The sequence below is a fragment of the Chiloscyllium punctatum genome, chromosome 20 (assembly GCF_047496795.1).
Source record: "Chiloscyllium punctatum isolate Juve2018m chromosome 20, sChiPun1.3, whole genome shotgun sequence".
NCBI lineage: Eukaryota > Metazoa > Chordata > Chondrichthyes > Orectolobiformes > Hemiscylliidae > Chiloscyllium > Chiloscyllium punctatum.
Window position 1 is genome coordinate 44,144,517 of NC_092758.1, and position 23,811 is coordinate 44,168,327.

General features: G+C 40.6%; 1 protein-coding gene across 4 annotated transcripts in view; it reads left to right on the forward strand.

Annotated features, from left to right (window-relative positions):
- LOC140492094 (uncharacterized) overlaps positions 1 to 23,811 on the forward strand; it is a 37,761-nt gene that overhangs the window by 3,455 nt on the left and 10,495 nt on the right. Inside the window, exons 1-3 of one of the 4 annotated variants that reach the window (XM_072590825.1) lie at positions 3,960 to 4,039; positions 4,403 to 4,546; positions 5,115 to 5,780. In XM_072590825.1, coding sequence (XP_072446926.1) covers positions 4,495 to 4,546; positions 5,115 to 5,780 — 718 coding nt within the window. In that variant the 5' untranslated portion in view covers positions 3,960 to 4,039; positions 4,403 to 4,494. Of the gene's footprint in view, positions 1 to 3,959; positions 4,040 to 4,243; positions 4,263 to 4,285; positions 4,547 to 5,114; positions 5,781 to 23,811 lie in introns of those variants that run through there. The other 3 variants (XM_072590827.1, XM_072590826.1, XM_072590824.1) reach the window with 3 other exon arrangements.

The window sequence follows — 23,811 nt, forward strand, 5'->3', positions numbered from 1 at the left end:
ATAGTCTTAACAAGCTGGATGTAGAAAGAATACGTTCTCTTGTGGGTGTATCTAGAACTGGGTGCACCATTTTGGGGATGCCCTTTTAGGATAGAGATGTGGAAGAAATATTTTCTTAGAGGTTGAGTCATACTGTTTTTACAGAATGGACAAAGGTCATTTGTCCCATCATGTCTGTGCCAGTCATCAATTATGATCCTATTTTCCAGTGCTTGGCCCATAGCCTCAAATGCAATAATATTTCAAGTGCTCATCTAAATACTCTTAAATGTCATGACGTTTGCTACCTCTCGGCAAATACCCATCACACTTTGGATGAAAAAACTTTTTCCTTAAATCCCTTCTAATCTTCCTGCTCCTTACCTTAACTGGTCTCCCTAGTTATTGACCTATCTACAAAGGTTATCTATTCTATCCATGTTGCTCATAACTTTGCATACCTCAGTCAGATCCCCCTCAGCCTTCTCTGTTCTAAGGAAAACAATCCTTCTCCTATGTTGTCTTTTTCATAGTCTAGACACCATCCTGGTGAATCTCCTCTGCACCCTCTCTCAAGCATCCTTCCAGTAGTGTGGCCACCTGAACTGCACACATTAATTCATCATAGCCTCCTTACTCTTGTATTCAATGTCTTGACTAATAAAAGCAGATATCCCATATCACTTCTTAACCACTTGTCCAACATTGGAGCTCTCTCTGCCTCAGAAGACATTGAATATTTTTAAGCTTGACGCAGAAATGCCATGCCGTATTCCCAATTCCTCCACAAAATGCCATCCCGTATTCCCAATTCCTCCGCCTCCGCCATATCTGCTCCCAGGAGGATCAGTTCCACCACAGAACACACCAGATGGCCTCCTTCTTTAGAAACCGCAATTTCTCTTCCCACATGGTTAAAGATGCCCTCCAACGCATCTCGTCTACATCCCGCACCTCCGCCCTCAGACCCCACCTCTCCAACCGTAAGCAGGATGGAATGCCCCTGGTGCTCACCTTCCACCATACCAACCTTCGCATAAACCAAATCATCCGCTGACATTTCCGCCCCTCCAAACAGACTCCACCAACAGGGATATATTTCCCTCCCCACCCCTTTCTGCCTTCCCTCCAAAGACCGTTCCCTCCATGACTACCTGGTCAGGTCCACGCCCCCCTTCAACCCACCCTCCCATCCTGGCACCTTCCCCTGCCACCGCAGGAATTGCAAAACCTGCACCCACACCTCCTCCCTCACCTCCATCCAAGGCCCTAAAGGAGCCTTCCACATCCATCAACGTTTTACCTGCACATCCACCAATATCATTTATTGTATCCGTTGCTCCCACTGCAGTATCCTCTACATTGGGGAGACTGGACGCCTCCTAGCAGAGCGCTTTAGGGAACATGTCTGGGACACCTGCACCAATCAACCACACCACCCTGTGGCCCAACATTTGAACTCTCCCTCCCACTCTGCCGAGGACATGGAGGTCCTGGGCCTCCTTCACTGCCGCTCCCTCAAAACCAGACGCCTGGAGGAAGAACGCCTCATCTTCTGCCTCGGAACACTTCAACCCCAGGGCATCAATGTGGACTTCAACAGATTCCTCATTTCCCCTTCCCCCACCTCACCGCAGTTCCCAACTTCCAACTCAGCACTGTCCCCATGACTTGTCCTACCTGCCTATCTTCTTTTCCACATATCCATTCCACCCTCCCCCCCCCGACCTATCACCTTCATCCCCTCCCCCACTCACCTACTGTACTCTATGCTACTTTCTCCGCACCCCCACTCTCCTCTCACTTACCACTTCACACTTCAGGCTCTCTGCCTGTATTCTTGATGAAAGGCTTTCACCCAAAACGTCGATTTTACTGCTCCTCGGATGCTGCCTGAACTGCTGTGCTCTTCCAGCACCACTAATCCAGAAACAGACTCTTGTGAGGCAAGCATTTCAAAGATTATCCAGTGGTAGATGGCAATGTGCAATTCAAAGCACAAACAGATCAGCCATGATATTATTGAATGCCAAATGCTCCTAATTCACATGGTTGTAAGAAGTAAAAACATTGCATCTAACTCACTACTTCTTTAGACCCATCTTCATCTCCACTCCTTCCCACTGCTTTCTCTTATTCTGCTCTCTCCTCTTATTCCAGCCCTCCCATTTCACCGTACTGACCTATTTCCTGCCCTAGCTCCCTCCCCACTGCTGTATCCAGCAGCCTCCCTCATCGTTCTGCATGTTGTTCCTTTTCTACTCTTATTGTCACTTTTCTGCCATTCCCTCATCGCATTTAGCATTAAAATTACTTTTAATATTCAATCCTTGTGCACATTGCACAGGAGATCAACAAGTACCATTAAAAATATTTTGCTGTCATTCATTTTACTACACATGTTTGTAACTCTTTATAATATGGCAACAATTATTTACTTGTATTGCTAGATTGCTTTGAATGGTTATGGCAGATCACTCAATAATAACATTGAATATTTTCCTAGTTATGCATGTTAATTAACAATTGCCATTCTAGCATGTTTTATGTTAAATTGGGACATTTCTCTGATGGTTGAAATAGCTACAAATATGCAAGCTAAAAAGTCCATGGGGTCAAATCAACATTACCCAAAAATGTCAAGGAATATCATTTAGTTATCATAACTAAAAAAAAGTTATATTTAACATGGTGTTTCTAGTAAAATATCCCAAAATGTTCCACAAACCATAAGAAATTACAAAGATGTCAAGCCAAGGAAGGAGATAAAAGGAACTGTAGTCTAAAGGTAAGTCAATGGGCGGCACGGTGGCACAGTGGTTAGCGCTGCTGCCTCACAGCGCCAGAGACCCGGGTTCAATTCCTGCCTCAGGCGACTGACTGTGTGGAGTTTGCACGTTCTCCCCGTGACTGCGTGGGTTTCCTCCGGGTGCTCCGGTTTCCTCCCACAGTCCAAAGATGTGCAGGTCAGGTGAATTGGCCATGCTAAATTGCCCGTAGTAGGTAAGGGGTAGATGTAGGGGTATGGGTGGGTTACGCTTCGGCGGGGCGGTGTGGACTTGTTGGGCCGAAGGGCCTGTTTCCACACTGTAAGTAATCTAAGCAATGAGATGAGTTTGAGGAAGGATGTTAAAGGAGGAGAGAATGAGGCCTAAAAGGCGAAAGTCATGACTTAACTGGGGGGGATAGGGAGAGGCGATTTCAAGCGGTTGAAATCAGAATTCTGTGGAGTAGGGGCGGGGAAAGAGTGAAGAAGTGTGATGTTTAGAAGAGGATGTGTTAAGAAATGATGTCATCAGTGTATAAAGCATTGTGCTAATATAAAACTGTGCTGGAAATGAAGACTTGATGTAGATTGGGGTAGATATGAGATGTATGGGACCACATTATTTAAAAATGCATTGATGAGGAATTTTAATAGATGAGAGATATGAGATTAAAACAATTTCCAGGTAAAAAGGAAACTATCGGTCTCGGGTTGAAATAGTTTGAGCCGAGTTAATGGCATGGACGGGTGGCGCGGGAGAGTTTTTAAAGAGTTTGTGGCAAATGCGGAAAACGACTTTTCTGTTCCTTTTGTAATGCCGATTTTTTTAAAGAAAAGAGTATATTCTAGGTTTATATCTTCGATACAATTCTAAGGCACGATGAAAATTACAGCGCACTCAATGATAACCATCATAAATTACATTACTGGACTCTAAACATATAACACCCTTAAATAGAATGAGCAAATGATGAACATACACACCAAACCAGGCAGCATCACAACGGACAGAGGTAGAAATTTAACCGTTCATTAGCAAGGGCACACAGGGGGAGGGGTGAGGGTGTTGAAGTTATACCAAAAACACTTTTGACATTAATTAAAGCCCGAGTTTGAGGGCAATTGCATGGTATATTGTTCACGGCCAGCGGCTAACATCAGCCGTTGTAACTCGTGCAGAGGCTGACCTGACCTCGGCTTGTACTTCCCTCATTGGTGCAAACACTGTGGTGTACAGCAGACAGCTTTGTGCGGGAGTTTGGGACACCAGCAAACAAATGTTGCAGCACATCCGTAAGTAGATTGGAACATCTCCTGCAACAGGTTAATTACTAATAGATAGCAAACTGTTTCATGTTTTTTTTTCGCAATCCCCCTTTTTAACATTGGACTAGAGCGTGATAAGATGTCTCGCTTTTGCTCGATTTCCTTCTCTTGTGGTGGACCGATCAATGTCGGAGATTGTAGTGGGTTGGGTCTGTTGTCAATCTGACGCACCGTACCAGTTTATACTGAGGTTAGTACAAACCTCGGCGGATTCCTTTCAGTTCCGGCAGCAGGCAGTTGCTGTTCAGATGGGTTGCGTTGTTTGCCGCACTATTTGTGCAGTTTCTGTTCTGGGAGATATGATTGCAGATTCGAATGCTTGCATTTCAGATCTCACGACCTGGTCTTAAGTTTTTCCTTTAATTGAACGACTGGATTGATTTTGTGGGCAAACCGAAAGGATCTGAATAATCTGAGAAACAATGTGGGCGAAGTTTGTGCTGATTTTATGCCAGCACTTTATTCTTTCCTTGGGTAAGTATAGCATGTTATTAAATTGTGACCTGCTATTATATTTAAGCTCAAGGGAAAAGCCGTTTAAATTTCAGTACAATAAAACTATTTGTTGCAAATTGTCAATGATCAGTCTGACGTCCATATTCCAAATGTAGTTTTCTAATTGTTCGACAGCGAATGCATTTATATTAAACACAGAAGTCATCCTTTTACTGAATGAACCTCAACTATATTAAGTAAATCAGGAAATAAATATTCACTTGAAATGTTATGCCGATAGATTGCAGTCTGGGATGCAGTCATTTCGTGGTGAACCTTACAGTACTGGACATTGACGACCTACCGTTCAGCCAAAGTCTTGTCAACTTTGCGAGATATTAAGGGTCTGCGTGCTTAACAAGCAGAAATAATGTCAGTTGAGTGGTGGAGGAAGTTCGAGAGGCGAATGAATTGACAGCATGAGGAAGTGCCTGTGGTTTAAACAAGCAATGTAGCAAATTAGATTCCGCATCCTTGAATTTCAGAGGTGAATGTTATTTTCCCAATGAACTATGTCTCCAGTAAACGTTCTCTTTTTTTCCCCTAGCAACTGATAGCCCGGCTCCGCACGGAACTGCACAAACTGGTTTTACAACTACATTTACATCAGAAAATTCATCTACCAATTTTAGCTCACACACGCCTCTCACCACAAACTTACAAAACACAGTAGCAACAGATGTAGAAACATACCCTTCACCTTCTTCCTTCACCCCAACTATCTTGACAAACACAAGTCACGTAACGAGCACTGTGTTATCATCTGCATCATTGAACACCACTTCTCAACACCTCTCTCCGCATCTTAATGCTACAACCATGTTATCAACATCAGCTCCCAACATAACTTTGAATAGCTCAGTCGTGGTGACCAGTTATTCACTCAATGTAACAAATGGCACATCTCAGACTGATAATGCAACCAGTGTAAACAGTACAACATACAGTCCTATGACAAATAACACGACCCATACAACGTCACTTTATACTATTGACACCAACAATTCTTTCACCAGTATGGAGCCAACGTCCATTCCAAATAGCACACAGCACAAAGAGTTTACCACTATAAAAGTCTTTACTACCACCTTTACAACACCAGAAGCTTTCACCACCATTCTATCATCCTCAAACACAACATATTTGCCAAACACCAGTACCACGACCAACAATACAGAACATCAGAAAAGGATTGCATCTCCAAGCAAAGCAGGTAAGAATGAGTGTGACTAGTTCAAAGATGCTTAGGATATGAGGAGTCTGTGCACCAGTACTTTCAGAAAAGTAAAATCATTGCAAAGATTTAAAGTGACCTCTGTCTATTTCCATTGGGTTCTGTGTATTTTTGTTGAAAAACGGAGAGGTTATGTAATCAACATTACTGGCAGAGAGATGGGACAGTGGCCAGTGACTAAGGGCATTGAATTTTTAATTTCAGTTAAATGGATAACTCTTGGAAAGAATTTAATTCAATAACCATAAGGCTGTAAAGTGCTAATGGATTTCTAGGCTTCATCTCAAGAGGTACAAAGGATAAAAGCTGATCATTATCTCTTGGCCTATATAAAATCTTAAAATGTCAGATTACTGTCTGCTGTATTGGTTTCACAATACAGGGCGGATGTTGAGGTTTAGGAGACAATGTGATACATTTTATTATATTACTTCCTGGTAGGGTGAAATGTCAATATGGAGAAAGACTTGAGTTCAATTGGATAAATTGGAAAACGCAGATCACAACTTTTGAATATTTGAGTTCAACTCTACATCATCTGAACTTCCCATAAAAAACAAGCACCACCAGCCTTACCATTACGTTGACAGCAAATTATGTTGTGTTATTCCAGAAAATGTCCACAAGAATGTTCTAGATGTTCATTATCACAAAACCAAAATACTGCAGATAATGGAAATCTGGAATAAATATAGAAACATGCTGGGAATACTCAGCAAGTTAGGCATCACTTGTGAAGTGAGAAACAGAGTTAGATTTCAGGTTGTTGACCCATTTATCAGAAACAATATATATGAAAATGAAAGGCTCCTGTTGAAACCATTTTATTTCTTCAGCATCCCAGATTTCTGCATTTGTATGTCTCTCCGTGACATTCCAACTGTCTGAAAGTCTGAGATTGTCTTCGCTTCATTCCGAAGAAGTCATTGGGCTCAAAACACTAACTCTGCTTCTGTCTTCATTGATACTGCCAGACCTGCCAAATTTCTCCAATACTTTCTGTTTTTATTTCCGATCTCTAGCACCTATGGATTTTGCTTTTATTTAAGTAAATCATACATGTTGGATAGGACCATTTTCTGCAATTTTCCCCCTTCTATACTAAATGTCATTTGTTTCCTGTATCTATATCTCTCTAAATTAGAGTGGTGCTGGAATAGCACAGCAGTTCAGGCAGTATCCGAGGAGCAGGAAAATCAATGTTTCGGGCAAAAGCCCTTCATCAGGAATAGAGACAGAGTGCCTGCAGGGTGGAGAGATAAGTGAGAGGAGAGAAGGGGGTGGGGAGAAAGTAGCATAGAGTACAATAGGTGAATGGGGTGGGGATGGAGGTGATAGCTCAGGGAGGAGGGTGGGGGAAGGTAGCAAAGAGTACAATGGGTGAATGGGGGTGAGATGAAGGTGATGGGTCAGAGAGGAGGGTGGAGTGGATAGGTGGAAAGGAAGATAGGCAGGTAGGACAAGTCATGGGGACAGTGCTGAGCTGGAAGGTTGGAACTGGGGTGAGGTGGGGGAAGGGGAAATGAGGAAACTGGTGAAGTCCACATTAATGCCCTGGGGTTGAGGTGTTCCGAGGCGGAAGATGAGGTGTTCTTCCTCCAGGCATCAGGTGGTGAGGGAGCAGCGGTGAAGGAGGCTCTCTCTAAGTACAGTGACTGTGTTTTGGCGTAATCTATCCAGGTATTTTTCTGCCTTCCTTGAGTTGAGAGTGTTTCTAACTCTTACTTTAGCTCTTTACTGAGCTGGATTGACTCAAGGGATAGAAATTTTCCACATGTCCTGAGATTCTCACATTCTTTAATTCTGACATCTGCCTGTCCTGACATTACCTTCTCTGTATTTACTTTGTACTTAATTATGCATCCATATAGTTATATGCTAAAATGTGAACAAATTGCTGAAAACTGAGCTTTTACTTCTTGGATTCTACAACTTCTTGATGTGTGGTATTCAGTCTATTCCCTGCTTTTTGTCCTCTCTTCTTTCCCTTTCTCCTCAAGCTACGTTGCAATTCCCCTTGGCTTCACATTCTATCCCAATAGCCTTCATATTCAAAGGACCATCCTTCAACATGATGCCACTACTGAACACATCTTCCTCTCCCCTTCTCTGTCAATTGTCCCAAAGGAATTGCTGCCTTCCTGACACCCTGGTCTATTCCATCAACCCGCCAAAGCTCATCATACTCCATCCCCTTGCTTTTATGCTGCACCTCATATTAACGTCAGCTATTAATACTTATTCTGGATATATGTTATCTGGTTATTATTCTGGATACCTATCTGTAATCATTGCCACTCCTTTTACCTTTCGTACTTTGGTTTCTAATCTCCCTTACTCTGCAATCGTTCCCTGACCTTCCTTTCTGTTCCACTTGCATCTCCCCACCAGTTTTTACATTATAAAATCCATCACTTTTCCATGTACCTTCTGTTCCAAAAAAAAAGTTGATTCTGTTTCTTTCCCCATATGATGCCAAACCTACTGTATTTTTGCAGCATTTTCTGTTTTTATTTCTTCATTTCAGACTCTTTTGTTTCAGTGCTGTAATGACTGTGATCCTCAATGGTCTACCTAAGTATTCATTTTGCTCACTGCTTGAGTGCTCTCATGTTCCTATAAAACATATTCATCATATGTTGGGCCTACCATTCCAGGGATTAAATTAGATTAGGTTAGATTCCTTACAGTGTGGAAACAGGCCCTTCGGCCCAACCAGTCTACACTGACCCTCCGAAGAGTAACCCACCTAGACCCATTTCCCTCTGACTAATGCACCTAACACTATGGGCAATTTAGCATGGCCAATCCACCTGACCTGTACATCTTGGATTGTGGGAGGAAACCCACGCAGACACGGGGAGAATGTGCAAACAGACGGTCACCCAAGGCTGGGCGGCACGGTGGCACAGTGGTTAGCACTGCTGCCTCACAGCGCCGGAGACCCGGGTTCAATTCCCGCCTCAGGCGACTGACTGTGTGGAGTTTGCACGTTCTCCCCGTGTCTGCGTGGGTTTCCTCCGGGTGCTCCGGTTTCCTCCCACAGTCCAAAGATGTGCAGGTCAGGTGAATTGGCCATGCTAAATTGCCCGTAGTGTTAGGTAAGGGGTAGATGTAGATGTAGGGGTATGGGTGGGTTACGCTTCGGCGGGGCAGTGTAGACTTGTTGGGCCGAAGGGCCTGTTTCCACACTGTAAGTAATCTAATCTAATCTAATTTAAAAAAAAAACACCTTGGGATGTTTACCTATTTAAAGATGGTATATAAGTGCAATTTATTGATGTTGGATAGAATCTGAACAACTGCACTCACCCCCATTATCAACAGCATGTAATCCCACACTCCCGATATTAAGAGAGTAAGATCATAAGACATAAGAGTGGAAGTAAGGCTATTCGGCCCATTGAGTCCACTCAGCCATTCAATCATGGCTGATGGGTATTTCATCACAACTTACCCGTACTCTCCCCATTGTCCTTAATTCCTTGTGAGATCAAGAATTTATCAATCTCTGCCTTGAACACATTTAACATCCCGGCTTCCACTGTGCTCCGTGGCAATGAATTCCACAGGCCCACCACTCTCTGCCTGAAGAAATGTCTCCTCATTTCCATTCTTAATTGACCCCCTCTAATTCTAATTCTTTTTTGGATTAGTGGTGCTGGAAGAGCATAGCGGTTCAAGCAGCATCTGAGGAGCAGAAAAATTATTCCTGATGAAGGGCTTTTGCCTGAAATGTTGATTTTGCTGCTCCTCGGATGCTGCGTGAACTGCTGTGCTCTTCCAGCACCACTAATCCAAAATCTGGTTTCCAGCATCTGCAGTCATTGTTTTTACCCCTCTAATTCTAAGGCTGTGCCCCAGGTCCGAGTGTCCCCGCCTGACGGAAACAAATTCCCAGCATCCACCCTTTCTCGGCCATGCATTATCTTGTAAGTTTCTATTAGATCTCCCCTCAACTCTAATGAATGCAATCCCAGGATCCTTAGCCATTCATCATATGTTGGGCCTACCATTCCAGGGATTAAATTAGATTAGGTTAGATTCCTTACAGTGTGGAAACAGGCCCTTCGGCCCAACCAGTCTACACTGACCCTCCGAAGAGTAACCCACCTAGACCCATTTCCCTCTGACTAATGCACCTAACACTATGGGCAATTTAGCATGGCCAAATCACCTGACCTGTACATCTTGGATTGTGGGAGGAAACCCACGCAGACACGGGGAGAATGTGCAAACAGACGGTCACCCAAGGCTGGAATCGAACCTGGGACCCAGGTGGTGTGAGGCAGCAGTACTAACCACTGAGCCACCGTGCCGCCCCACAGATCATCTGTGTGAATCTCCACTGGACACACCCTCGTGCCAATATGTCCTTCCTGAGGTGTGCGGCCCAGAATTGGACACAGAATTCTAAATGGAGCCTAACCAGAGCTTTATAAAGTCTCAGTAGATTTTACATCGCTCCTTTTACATTCCAAGCCTCTTGAGATAAATGACATTACATTTGCTTTCTTAACCACAGACTCAACCTGCAAGTCAACCTTTAGAGAATCCTGGACTAGCACTCCCAGATCTCTTTGTACTTTGGCTTTATGAATTTTCTCACTGTTTAGAAAATAGTCCATGCCTGTATTCTTTTTTCCCAAAGTGCAACACCTCTCATTTGCTCACTTTGAATTTCATCAGCCATTAGTGGGCGGCACGGCGGCACGGTGGCACAGTGGTTAGCACTGCTGCCTCACAGTGCCAGAGACCCGGGTTCAATTCCTGCCTCAGGCGACTCTCTGTGTGGAGTTTGCACATTCTCCCTGTGCTGCGTGGGTTTCCTCCGGGTGCTCCGGTTTCCTCCCACAGTCCAAAGATGTGCAGGTCAGGTGAATTGGCCATGCTAAATTGCCCATAGTGTTAGGTAAGGGGTATGGGTGGGTTGTGCTTCGGCGGGGTGGTGTGGACTTGTTGGGCCGAAGGGCCTGTTTCCACATTGTAAGTAATCTAATCTAATTTTTTGGACCACTCTCCTAAACTGTCTAAATCTTTCTGCAGCCTCCCTACCTCCTCAGAACTACCTGCCTGTCCGCATACATCATATCATCGCTGAACTTCACCAGAATGCCCCAGTCCCCTCATTCAGATCATTAATATATAAAGTGAACAGCTGCATGCCCAACACTGAACCCTGCGGGACACCACTTGTCACTAGCTGCCATTCTGAAAAAGAACCTTTTATCCTAACTCACTGCCTTCTGTCAGAGAGCCAAATCTCAATCCATGCCAGTAGCTCAACTCGAACACCATGGGCCCTCACCTTACTGAGCAGCCTGTCTTGAGGCACCTTATCAAAGGCCTTTTGGAAATCTAGGTAGATAACATCCATTGGTCTAACCTACTTGTTACTTCTTCAAAGAATTGTAACAGGTTTGTCAGGCACGACTTTCCCTTACTAAATCCATCTGACTTGTCCTCATCCAGTCCTGCACATCCAAGAGCTTAGAAATCTCATCCTTAATGACGGATTCTAGAATTTTACCTACAACCGAGATTAGACTAATCGGCCTATAATTTTCCATCTTTTATCTTGATGTATGACCCTTCATCCAGATATCCACAGCACTGTGACTCCTGACCCTCATATCCAGAATGTTCTGAACACCAGTTCAGAAGATTGAACAGAATTCAAAAACTTGCAAAGAATGACTTTTAAAAAGTTATAGAGAAATTAAAGTAATAAAAAATACTAGAAATGTAAAATCAGACACTGACAGTTTTTGCAGGTACTCAAGAAGGCAAAGCGAATCTAAAGTTTGCTTGCACTCGTTGTAAAAGATACAGTTGAGACCCATGAAGAAACATAAATAAAATATTTAAAGGGATGCAGGGTCTTACAACAATTATAATTACCAAAACAATGCTGAGATAACTACTGGAACAAAAGACTCAAGTCCCGGGAGCTGATCGATTACCTCCTCTGATCTTGTAGAAAGAAGCCATGGAGATAGTAAATGCATTGGTCATAATTTTCCAGAACTCCCTAGATTTTGTAAAGGTCCTACCACATTGGAAACTAGTAAATGTGACTCTACTCATAGAGTCATAGAGATGTACAGCATGGAAACAGACCCTTTGGTCCAACTCATCCATGCTGACCAGATATCCTAAACTAATTAAGTCCTATTTGCCAGCATTTTGCTCATATCCCTCTAAACCCTTCCTATTCATATACCCACCCAGATTCCTTTTAAGTGTTGTAATTGTACCAGTTTCCACCACTTCCTCTGGCAGCTCATTCCATACATGCACCACCCTCTGCATGAAAAGGTTGCCCCTTAGGTCTCTTTTATATCTTTCCCCTCTCACCCTAAACCTATGCCTTCTAGTTCTGGACTCCCTCACCTCAGGGAACAGACCTTGTCTATTTATCCTCTCCATGCCCCTCATGATTTTGTAAACCTCTATAAGGTCACCCCTCAGCCTCCAACGCTCCAGGGAAAACAGCCTCTATTTAAGAAAGGAGGGAGACAGAAACCAGGAAACTATAGGCCAGCTTAATGTCTCTCAAAAGGAAAATGTTAGAATTTATTATCAAGGTAGTTATGGCAGGGCACTTAGAAAAGCTTATTACAACCAGGCAGAATTAACATTCTTTTGGGAGATTGTATTTGACAATGCCTAATCAATTTAGTTGTAGTGGAACTTGAAGATCTGGTGTACTTGGATTTCCAAAAGGTTTTTGATAAGGTGCTACATCAAAGGTCACTGCACAATATAAGAATTCATGGTGTAAGGAGTAATATATTAATCTAGATGAAGGATTTGTTAACTAAAGTGAACAAATTTGTTAACTAAAGTAAAGTAGTGATAAATTGGTAATTTTGGTGTTAGCAAGTTAGCGGAGTGCCTCAGAGATTAGCAATGGAGCCATAACTGATAACAATCCACACTAATGACTGTTTGGAAGGCACAGAATGTATGGTTTTTACATTTGCTGATTAACACAGTCAGATAGGTAGGAAAGTAAGAAAAAATTGTGAAAAGGATGTAAAAGAAAAATAGGTTAAATGAGTGGGCAGTAATTTGGCAGATGGAGTATAATGTCAGAAAATATGAACTTTGGCAGAAGAGTAGAAGAACAGGATATTACTTAAACGAGGGAGATTTCAGAATTCTACAGTACAAAAGGGATCCAGGTACTTGAATCATTAAGTCCATATGCAAGTTTGGCAAGTGATTATGAAGTAAATGGAATGTTGTTATTAATTACAAGAGCAGTAGAGATTAAAGGTAAGGAAATTTTTTGACATTTTACAGGGTTTTGGTGAGACCACATCTGGAGTACTTTGTGCAGTTTTAGTCTCCTGACTTGGGAAAAGATATAATTAATATTAGAAGCAGTTCAGAAAAGTTAATTAATTCCTAGGATAACAAATTTTCTTAGGAGAAATGGTTGGACATTGGGCCTATATCCATTGGACTTTAGTAGACTGCAAAACAATCTTATTGAAATGTATAAGATCCTGAAAAGTCTTGACAGGGTCAATGATGAGAAGATGTTTCCTCTTGTAGTCTAGAACTAGCAGTCAGAATTTAAAAATAAGGGGTCTCATATTTAAGACATATATAAAGAGAAATTGTATCTATGTGGGTTGTTAGTCTGCGGAATTCTCTTCCCTAATGAGAAGTGGAGGAAAAGTTATTGAATCTGTTTAAGACTGAGTTAGATTTTTAATTGTCAAGGGATGACATAAAAATGCTCCTCCATAAGGAAGACCTGCCAGTTATGACCACTTATTTTTCCTGTTTCTCACACAATCAGAGTGTCCCTTTATCTTGAAATGCCCACTGCCTCCTACACCACTCATATCTGGCAGGGGACTAGCTGATGACTGCCCGGAGCCTCAGGCACACCTATTCTTCCTCCTACCTACAGAGACAGACTGCTATCCTTAATTAATCAGGGCCCCCTGCTTGTAATGTCCAGGAAAATCAATCATCAAGGCGAACTCAAATACCATTGGGATTGGGATATGCATATTGTCTTCATGTCTGAAAATCTTCTAAATTGTGATGTTTCTTTTGTATATGAGTTCAGCATTAGTATGAGACAAAACTGGGGATGTACTTGAGCAGTGGTAAAGGGAGCTCTTTGAAGTTAGTCACAGGTTTTATTTGTCACTCACTATAATTTCAATGCCTCAATTTATTCCATGAAAAAGGAAATGCAATCCTTGAATACTTGCAAGAGATTCTATCTTTGTGAGAAACTCTTATCCAACCCTGTGTCCATTTGATGATAATGTGACTGAATACCTAAAATTACTCAATCATTAGCAAAGTTTTAGTGGCCACTAATTGGAGGAGTGTATTAATGAGCTATTTGCTAAAGGTTATTAAATAGTTTAAACAAAATATTAAACAACAATCAAACTGAAATAGCAGTTATAAATTCCATTTAGAGATTAAGACAAAGGTGGAATAAGAAATAATGTTGGTCTCTGTTTTCCACTTTATCCTTCTTTTATTGCTTTTAACTTGTTGGAATTCAAACTTTAGGTATAAAAGTCACTGATTGCCACTACTGAGATGTAAAATTTAAATAGTTAAGTAATGGGTATGTTAGTGGAAAGGTAAAAAGTGCAACAATTTTCTCCTAGTAACAGCCAATATTGCCAGCAGAGAGCAAAATCCAGGCCCTGAAGGAATGCACTATTGGTGATATTCTACTTTCAATTGTATTGAACTTTGTCACTATATAGAAACACGGGTTTCTATTAGATAAAAGCTTTAGCAACATTTTGTAGAGTAACATGCATTGAATATATAATTAACTAGTTCTAGAATTTATTGAGAGATTTAGTAGTTATCCAACTTACCTAACAAAATAAAGATTTTGATTCACATTACAAGGAATAGCAGGGGTCGAGGGGTTTAATTTTTACTGCATGCAACAGTGTAAAATAAATGGTGATTGCGAATTAGTAGTTCCTGTTTTATATTTCCCCAGATTTATATTTCTATTGACTTCAGCAGTTCAAATAAAATCCTAATTTCAAAAGGTGACATTTAAGAAATGTAAAAGTAAGTTTAAGAAAAGCCCTTTTGATTTCAATTGGTATATTTTGGAGAAACCATAGCTGGCATTTTCAGGAATATATTACTTATGAACATAAATACTTTTGACTTTGTTTCAACACAACAATGTGTGGTCAGACAGCCAAACCACACTGAGATCCAAATGGAAAATCCCTCTTTAAAAAGAAGGAAGTTGATGTTGGAAATTGTAATTTGGTGTGATGTTTGGGAGTAACTTTGTAATATTTGGATTCCATATAACATACCAAACGAACCTCTTAGTCACAAGAGAGTGCTTAGAAATGACTTGTTAGCTGCCAAGTATAAGTGATGTATTTGAACAGAACCTTCCAACAGTAGAGATATACAATGCAAATGAACTTAAGAGGATATTTAAGATAGTTAGGGTTTGTGTGTGGCTGTACATTCAAATATAAAAAAGGAAGTGCTAGTATATAATTTGCTTGAATATATGTGAAAGTTCCAATCATACTTATCAGACTCTAAAGAAATATTTAGTTATTTACTGAAGGAATTAAGTTAGATGGTGCAGGGAAAAAAATCAATTTTAGAGTGAGGAATTGTGTCTGCAGTACCATCATTTTTAAATGAGATAACCTGATTGAACAATTGCATTGCTGACCCATATTTATCTCATAATTTTGTTTTTCTGAAAAGTGAGACAAGTTTCTGATGCTTTTCATCTTGCACTTATCATTGCCAAATCTCAAATGTTCACAAGAATTCATACTGCAGAAGAGGAGGGCACTGATTGGTTGCTAAGCAGACTCTGGTTGGCTGAGATGTTGCTGTGGAGAAAGCAATGGGACTGTAGGTTTAATTCAGAAAGGCACAAGGCTTGCTTGTATATCTTTTGTTTGTAGAGAACAGGTCTGTTCTAATGAATGTATGTCACATCTGGCAAGCACTAAATGAGCTACACTATGGGCTTGATTGATTATCTTAAATTGTTTGTTAGTGTAGTGTGATTGGTGTTGTGTGATTTTTAACTTTGTTAGTGTAGTTATTAACACACTCAGGATTATCGAGCATGTTGGTTCTCAAAAATGTCTAAAAATGTGAACATGTTAAGCAAGTTGTTTCACATTGCTATAAGGCAGTGGCTACACATATGATATTTTCCCTTAACAGAATGCTGCTGTCATTCCACAAAGACTTGCTGTCTGTCACACAACTGATCAGTGGAAAATTTGAATTTCAGTGCCAGTGCAATGCCAAATATGTACATCATACATCCCAACGATTGGCTGATTGAAGCAAACGGTGCTTTCTTTTGGCTTTTTAAAATACAGACTACACTCAACAATCTCGCATTTACAAAATACAAAACAAAATATCTACCTTTAGATTTGATTCTGCAATTGGCAGCATTGTTGAACAATTCTGAGTGCGCTAATAGTTACAGTGACAACCAATTTCAGATAATCAGATGAACTTGTAACATGGCTCATTTACATTTGTTAGAAGTGACATATATTTGCATTCCCTGTTGCTTTCTCTGTGTCAATGTCTCAGCCAATCAGAGTTGTCTTGTCAACTAATTAGTACTAGAATCATAGAGATCTGTAGTACAAAAAAAAAGCCCTCCAACCCACCAAATCTGCACTGGTCAAATACAACCGCCTAACTATTCTAACCTGATTTTCCAAAACTTGGTCCACAGCCTTTTATGCCTTTTGGCATCACATGTGTACATTTAAATACTTATTACAAAAACTTTTCTTCTATAGTACAACTGATCCTGATCATTTGAGTCTTGGCATTCTTATGTTTATTCTGATGAATGCAAGATGAAAATCTGAGGAAACATGTCTTTTTAGTCTCTCTTTTCAGTAATGTTTAAGTTCAGCACGAACAAACATTTGGTTGTTCATTTACCAGCATATTGTTGAGTCATGCTACATTGCCTCATGTTTATAGCATGTTATAATGAATGAGAAATGCAGGATAAATTGAATGAATTATGTATATGTACAAGGGAGCAGATCTTGACAGTAAGTGTGTTTTATCAATATGAGATCAAACTTGGATGCAATAATACTTTATAAAGTACAATTCTGATGGGGAGAGAGACAAAAGGAAGTTTAATTTTTACATTACATCTTTTTTATGAACATGAGATTGAACGTGATGCAATTGTGACTTTTAAGTGTAAATCTTCTCTTCCTCTTTTTCTAATGCTGTTCATCAACTATAGTTGAAGGAAAATGTTCCCAGGCATATAGACAATAGACAATAGGTGCAGGAGTAGGCCATTCTGCCCTTTGAGCCTGCACCACCATTCAATATGATCATGGCTGATCATCCTTAATCAGTATCCTGTTCCTGCCTTATCTCCATAACCCTTGATTCCACAATCCTTGAGAGCTCTATCCAACTCTTTCTTAAATTAATCCAGAGACTGGGCCTCCACTGCCCTCTGGGGCAGAGCATTCCACACAGCCACCACTCTCTGGGTGAAGAACTTCTTCTCATCTCTGTCCTAAATGGTCTACCCGTATTTTTAAACTGTGTCCTCTGGTTCGGCACTCACCCATCAGCGGAAACATGTTTCCTGCCTCCAGAGTGTCCAATCCTTTAATAATCTTTGTATGTCTCAATCATATCCCCTCTCAGTCTTCTAAACTCAAGGGTATACAAGCCCAGTTGCTCCAATCTTTCAGTGTAAGGTAATCCTGCCATTCCAGGAATTGACCTCGTGAACCTGCGCTGCACTCCCTCAAATAGCCCTCAAATTTGGAGACCAGAACCGCACACACTACTCCAGGTGTGGTCTCACCAGGCCATATGGAATGATATCTCTGAAAGGGGTAATTAGAAATGCATATTAGATTCTATTGTTGTTGTATAGCATATAAGTGCCTCAGTTAAGCCTCCATAGATCATACTTCATTATTTAATTGTTGCCCACTGTCCATTTAATGATTGGTCATAGAAATCTTGTGTTTGAGAGCAAGGTTTGACTCGATCATGGTGTAATGGTCATTCTGTGGCATACTATACAGTCTTAGAAATGTTTACTGTGTATTCATTGAAGAAAGATGTTTTAAAGGGTATGGATGGCACTGGCAAGATTGCAATTAATTCCCATTTTAGTTGCCTATAAAGACAGTATTGTTCCTTAAGTTCAAACCACTGTTGTTTTTGTAGTATTGTGCTGGTATTTAAAAGTAATTACTATTTTTAATTATCCTAAATCTAGTCTTTATTAAGTGTAGGAAAAGAACCATTTTTGATTCAGTAAACAGTTGCAGTGAGATGAAATGTATTCAAGACTGCGTTAAGCATCTTGTCTTAACAAGTGGCAACACATTGGTTTGGATTTCAATCCTTTGCTCCTCCTCTTCAAAAATGCAGACACATTTGTAAAGAAAACTATTATTATTTCCTGTGGAAAATAGTAGGCGAATAATACCAGCCTCAAATTGACACACGTTAAAAATGGAAACCGATTTAAAAACCCCATTAAAATTCCCTTTGCGAAACAAATCACACATAGAAGGGATGTAAGTTTTCATCCTAATTTAAATAAATTGACTTGAAATCTACAGGTGCTTCCTGTGGCTGCCGAAACAGCAATCTGAAATTTGCTAGAAAGTGGGCAACAATTTGGTGTATGAGAACTCATTTTCCAACTGCACCTCTGCAAAACTTATCTACTCAGTTGCGAAATTGACAGGCCTTAGTTAAATGACAGTGAGGATATATTTTGTTGGGATTGCCAAACTTAAGAACCAGTGAACAGGAAACCCTTTAGAAAATGCATAGTAATACCCAGGATACGGAACTTAACGTTTTTGTTGTCTTTTTTCCACTTTTTGTAAAATAGTTACAGTCCCAAAAAAAGTGGTAATAATGCATTCCTTTCCATCTACTGATGGCAAAAATAAGGTGCATAACTGCTTAGTTAATGGATTTGCTGAGAAAGATTCCAGTTCCAGTCTATCATGATTTTAGAGTTACTATGCAAAGAAAGGTGTGTCAGGACAATCAATAACAACAACTTGCATTTATAGAGTACTTTTCCACAGTAATTTGTTGCAAACTGCTTCACAGGTGCATTATCAGACATGTTTTGAGAATGGTGTGGAAAGAGCTATTAGAACAGTTTAGTCAAAGAGTTACATTTTAAAGAGAGACTAAAGTATGAAGGTGGAAAAATTTAGAAATGGAGAGGGAAGGATTTGTGGAGGGACTTCCAGACCTTGGGGCCCAGACAGTTGAAGGCATAGTGGCAAATGATATAGCAGACAAAATTGGGTTGTGTAACAAGTCAGAGTTAAGCTTTACACCTTGATAAGGGTCACAGCCCATATCTGTATGCCATGCATCTCCTATCTGGCAGTGGTCACGGAGTGCTGTCTTCACAAGTACTGGGTGTCAATTTTTTAAGTTAATTCACAGGATATGGGTGTGATGTTGCCAATTCATATTTGCTTCACATGTGATCAAGGTTCATAATAAGTTCAGGTGCCTGTTGACTCTCTCCAGAGAGCATCATAATTCTTGTCACTCAGATTTTTTTTTAAAAATCCCCTTTTTAATGTTTTACTCACATAGAATTTTCAACTCTGGCCACATTTGCACTTCTTGAAAATATCAAAATCAGACTTGGGGGGCTTCTTGCATAATTTTGATAATGAATTGCCTTTGCAAGATAGTGTTGGAAAGATACACTACCATTCAACTTGGTGCGAATGATAGGTCATGAATTTCTTGATGGGGTTCCACCTATTTTTGTGAAAGAGCCACTGAAACCTTAAAAGAAAACTGTGTAAGTACTGCATTTTAACCACTTCCAAGGCACTGCAGCTACATAATTTGTGCTGCTTCTCAGGTTTTCTAATCATTTGCTTGGATACTGCATTTACATTGGCTAATTTTGGCTCACAAGTATTCCTTATATCAATACATTACAAGAAAAGTCATGAATGTTGGCAGCTTATAATGCGGCATGAGTCCTTTGCAACATTGACATTATTATTTCAGCATTATGTACATTGCAGTTTTTCTTTAATCAGAAAGAACAACATGAGTTCCCAATAGTATATTTTACCCAGAGCCTTCTGGCAAGTAGAAAGTGCTTTGTTTTTGATGTTGCTACTCAGAGATATAGGCAAACTGGTTTAACTGGTAAATGAATTTAGAAATGCTAATTTGTTGGCTGGGAAATTTTATTCTTTAACAATATGTTTCCTCATCCTTCTAAGTCAATAATTCATGGCACAGAAAACTAAATCCTAGGGAATCTATTCTTTCTTGAGGATTATATGCTTATGAGGCTGTATCCAGGGGCAGAATGGTTTATTTTACCATTGTAGATGCTGGGTAAGGTATTTCCCAATTCCATACAATATTTTGAAATTACATTATACAGGGTATGACCATTTGGAAAATGTGGACACCTGCAAAATGAGAGAATGATACAGGTGTCAAATGTACTTACACATTACACTGCACTGGTAAAAGAATATTCTCTTCCCAGTAAACTATTCAACATGAAATGCTTGGGAGAAAGACTTTGGGATAAATTTGGTCAAAAATCAGCTAAGGTCCTTGCATTGTTCACCAGTAAAGTCTATGTGTTCAGACAGACAAGATCCACCCACCTTGGGCACGGCACAGTCATTTTTCGATACTTTGCACATTTGTGCTTTGGTTGAAAATGAAAGGCCACACAGGTTGCATGTCACAAAGTGAGTCATAAGGTCAGTCTGTCAATCTAGGTGATCCCCAAAGCTTGATGTTCTCCACTGCGTTCCCTGTTGATCCCATCAATTCTGAGAATCCTCCAAATCTTATGTTTTAAGATTTCATCTCCCCACTTTACCTCCTCAACCCCAGACCTTTGACTTAGTTATGGCAAATGTTGTGATGCACTGTCCCACCCATTAAAGGGTTGTGATGGCCGTTGGTAACTCATGCCCTTTAATGGTCTATCATCTAGGGTGTAGGTTTGCTTGCTGAGCTGTAGGTTTGATATCCAGACGTTTCATTACCTGGCTAGGTAACATCATCAGTGGCGACCTCCAAGTGAAGCGAAGCTGTTGTCTCCTACTTTCTATTTATATGTTTGTCCTGGATGGGGTTCCTGGGGTTTGTGGTGATGTCATTTCCTGTTCATTTTCTGAGCGGTTGATAGATGGTATCTAGATCTATGTGTTTGTTTATGGCATTGTGGTTGGAGTGCCAGGCCTCTAGGAATTCTCTGGCATGTCTTTGCTTAGCCTGTCTTAGGATAGATGTGTTGTTCCAGTTGAAATGTTTTTTTTCATCTCCAACTCTTATATATTGTGTTGCACCTACTGACAATTCTTGTTCCTTCTGCATTCCACCATGTAGCATCCAATCCCTCCACTCTTCAATTTGCCCACCACAGCCTTGATTTACAGCAAACAGACCCCTGGACTAACCATGGCTGATACCTGAAAGATTTGGAAAGACAACCATAACTGATGAGTGACTAGATTCCTGACTGATCTCTGTGCAGCTCCCCAACAGACATACAGCTAATCCCTGAACTAGTTGCACTGGACTTGCAGAATTGATATGGCCCACTCCCCAAACTAATAATGTAGAACCTCTGACCCTGAATGTACCACATGGCCAATTGACCTTAGATTATGATTGGACAATGTCCTTGATGACTGGTGGTATCCTTTGACCTGATTAAGGACTACTTCCTTTAGACTTTGACACAGTCATTTGGTACCTTCAGTGTATTTGCTGCACAAGCTGCTGGCACATGTTGTAGATGTGACAGAGCACTGTGCCACAGAAGTATGTCCACTCCCTTGACTGATGGCAACTGTGACAAGCCACCTGGCTTTATGTCTGCACTATGAGGTAAGATAAAACAGACATCCTATGAGGTTCTCCAGTTCTTAATGATACAGCATGTGCTAAAAAATAGTATGACAAAAAAGCACAAAGTGAGTGAGTGCTAAGAAGGCAAGCTAAGAGCCCCTATGCACCCAGTAAGGTGCATGCTTCTCCTTGAATGCAAAGTGGCCTGGCAGCAGGATTGCAGTGAGAGGTGTCGATGATTTGCAAAGCGCAGAATTGAAATGGTGAAGTGTATTATAAATGAGTCAGAGATGTGCCATGATGGTGGCAGGAGGCTGTAGTGTGCTGTGAAATGCTGGGGAATGTTAACCAACTTGGACACCCAGCAGAGCATGTGGCAAACTGGACCTGCCAGGTAACCAGTCAGACTTTCATGTTACAAATTGTAACCATCTAGTTTCTCTCTGTGGCATAGGAGAATAGGAAATTGTATATAAATGAGATGAGATTAAATTATAATGAGATGCCAATACTTTTCAGTACCTCTCAACATTGAAACTTTGAGTGGAAAATCAGACTTTTTTTTCACAACATCGAGAATCTGATTTCATCATAATTTCCCAACCGACTCACCATTGACAATGTAATTGAAGGTTGGGAAAATTACGCCCTATGTGTGCTGTAAACAAACTGTGCAACTGGCAGAAAAGAAGGTCAAGGCTGTATTTCCCTCATTTGCAAAATAATTTATGTGTGTCTGTGCTTACAATGCATTCATGGTATTAAACCCTGGAACATGTTGGATAGGTTTCACTTCTTCCTGAGGGTTCCATGTATGTACATGGGGTCTCCAAGTGATTCTTCTTGTGCCTAATGTAGATGATATAAGGATTTGCTTTGATATATCTGTGTCAGTTTGCATGCCATACTTTTTTGGAATGTTTGAAGGTGAAAGTAACAAAATTTATGTAAAAATTGGAATAGACTGAGAATGAGCACTATTGGTGTGTTGGGAATTTCACTGACTCTCTAAAATACTGAAGCTGGTATTAGATATAGGAAGAAAAGTTGTTGGGGAATGACCAGTTTTAATTTTGATTTAGATTTAGATTCCCGACAGTATGGAACCAGGCCCCTTCGGCCCAACGAGTCCACACTGACCCGCCGAAGTGTAACCCACCCAGAACCAACCCCCTAACCTGTATTTACCCCTGACTAATGCACCTAACACCGTGGGCAATTTAGCAGGGACAATATTTCTATTAAAGTTTCTTCGTAATGCAGGGGTGCCAGACTCTGCAGAGTTCTGCTCTTGTATTTTCAGCATAAGTTTTAAAATTCACTCATCTTTGAAGATGTGAACAACTTGTTAATTTCAGTCAATGATACATTCCAATTTACTGCATGGCCAGGCACAAATCCACCTTAAAGGGTCAATGCTCCCAACTATATGTGGAAAAAGACAAAGTACAATATCTTAATTACAATTCATACTAAATTCAGTGAATACACTCACCTTGTGCCGTATGGAAAAATAGTAAATCAATTGCTGATCTTGTGCATCAAATTCAAACCTACTATATCCAGCTCGCACATTGTGATAACACTCTGATAGGGTGGCAGAAGCCAGCAGTACTGACCTTGCTAGAGTTTTGTGTCTTGACAAATATGAATAAACTCACATCTCTTTGAAAATTCAGGTAACTTTATTGGCCTTTATATCAGCTGACAGATCCAAACGGCAGCTCAGAGTGGCTCACAATGGTCAGAACTTCATTCACATGTAGTCTGAGTGAGACATTGCAGTAGAAATTCCAGTAGCTCCACATCCTTAGCAATATTTGTGTTGTGAAGACCATATAGCACAATTGTCCATTAGTTCAGGCACCTTGCTGGGTTCCCTCAGAATTATTTCAGATGTTTGATAGCCAAAGTATCTTGACCATCATCATCAAGAAATAACCTAAGTTTAGGTTGTGGAACCACTAATCCATATAAAAAAAAACTGTTGGGAGACTATTCCTAGCTTGTTTCAATGGCAGATTGCTAAGGAAAAGTGGATAGAACAGATCACAAAGGAAGATGGTTGTGATTGTTGGAGGTCAAGCATCTCAGCTACAGGATATCACTCAGG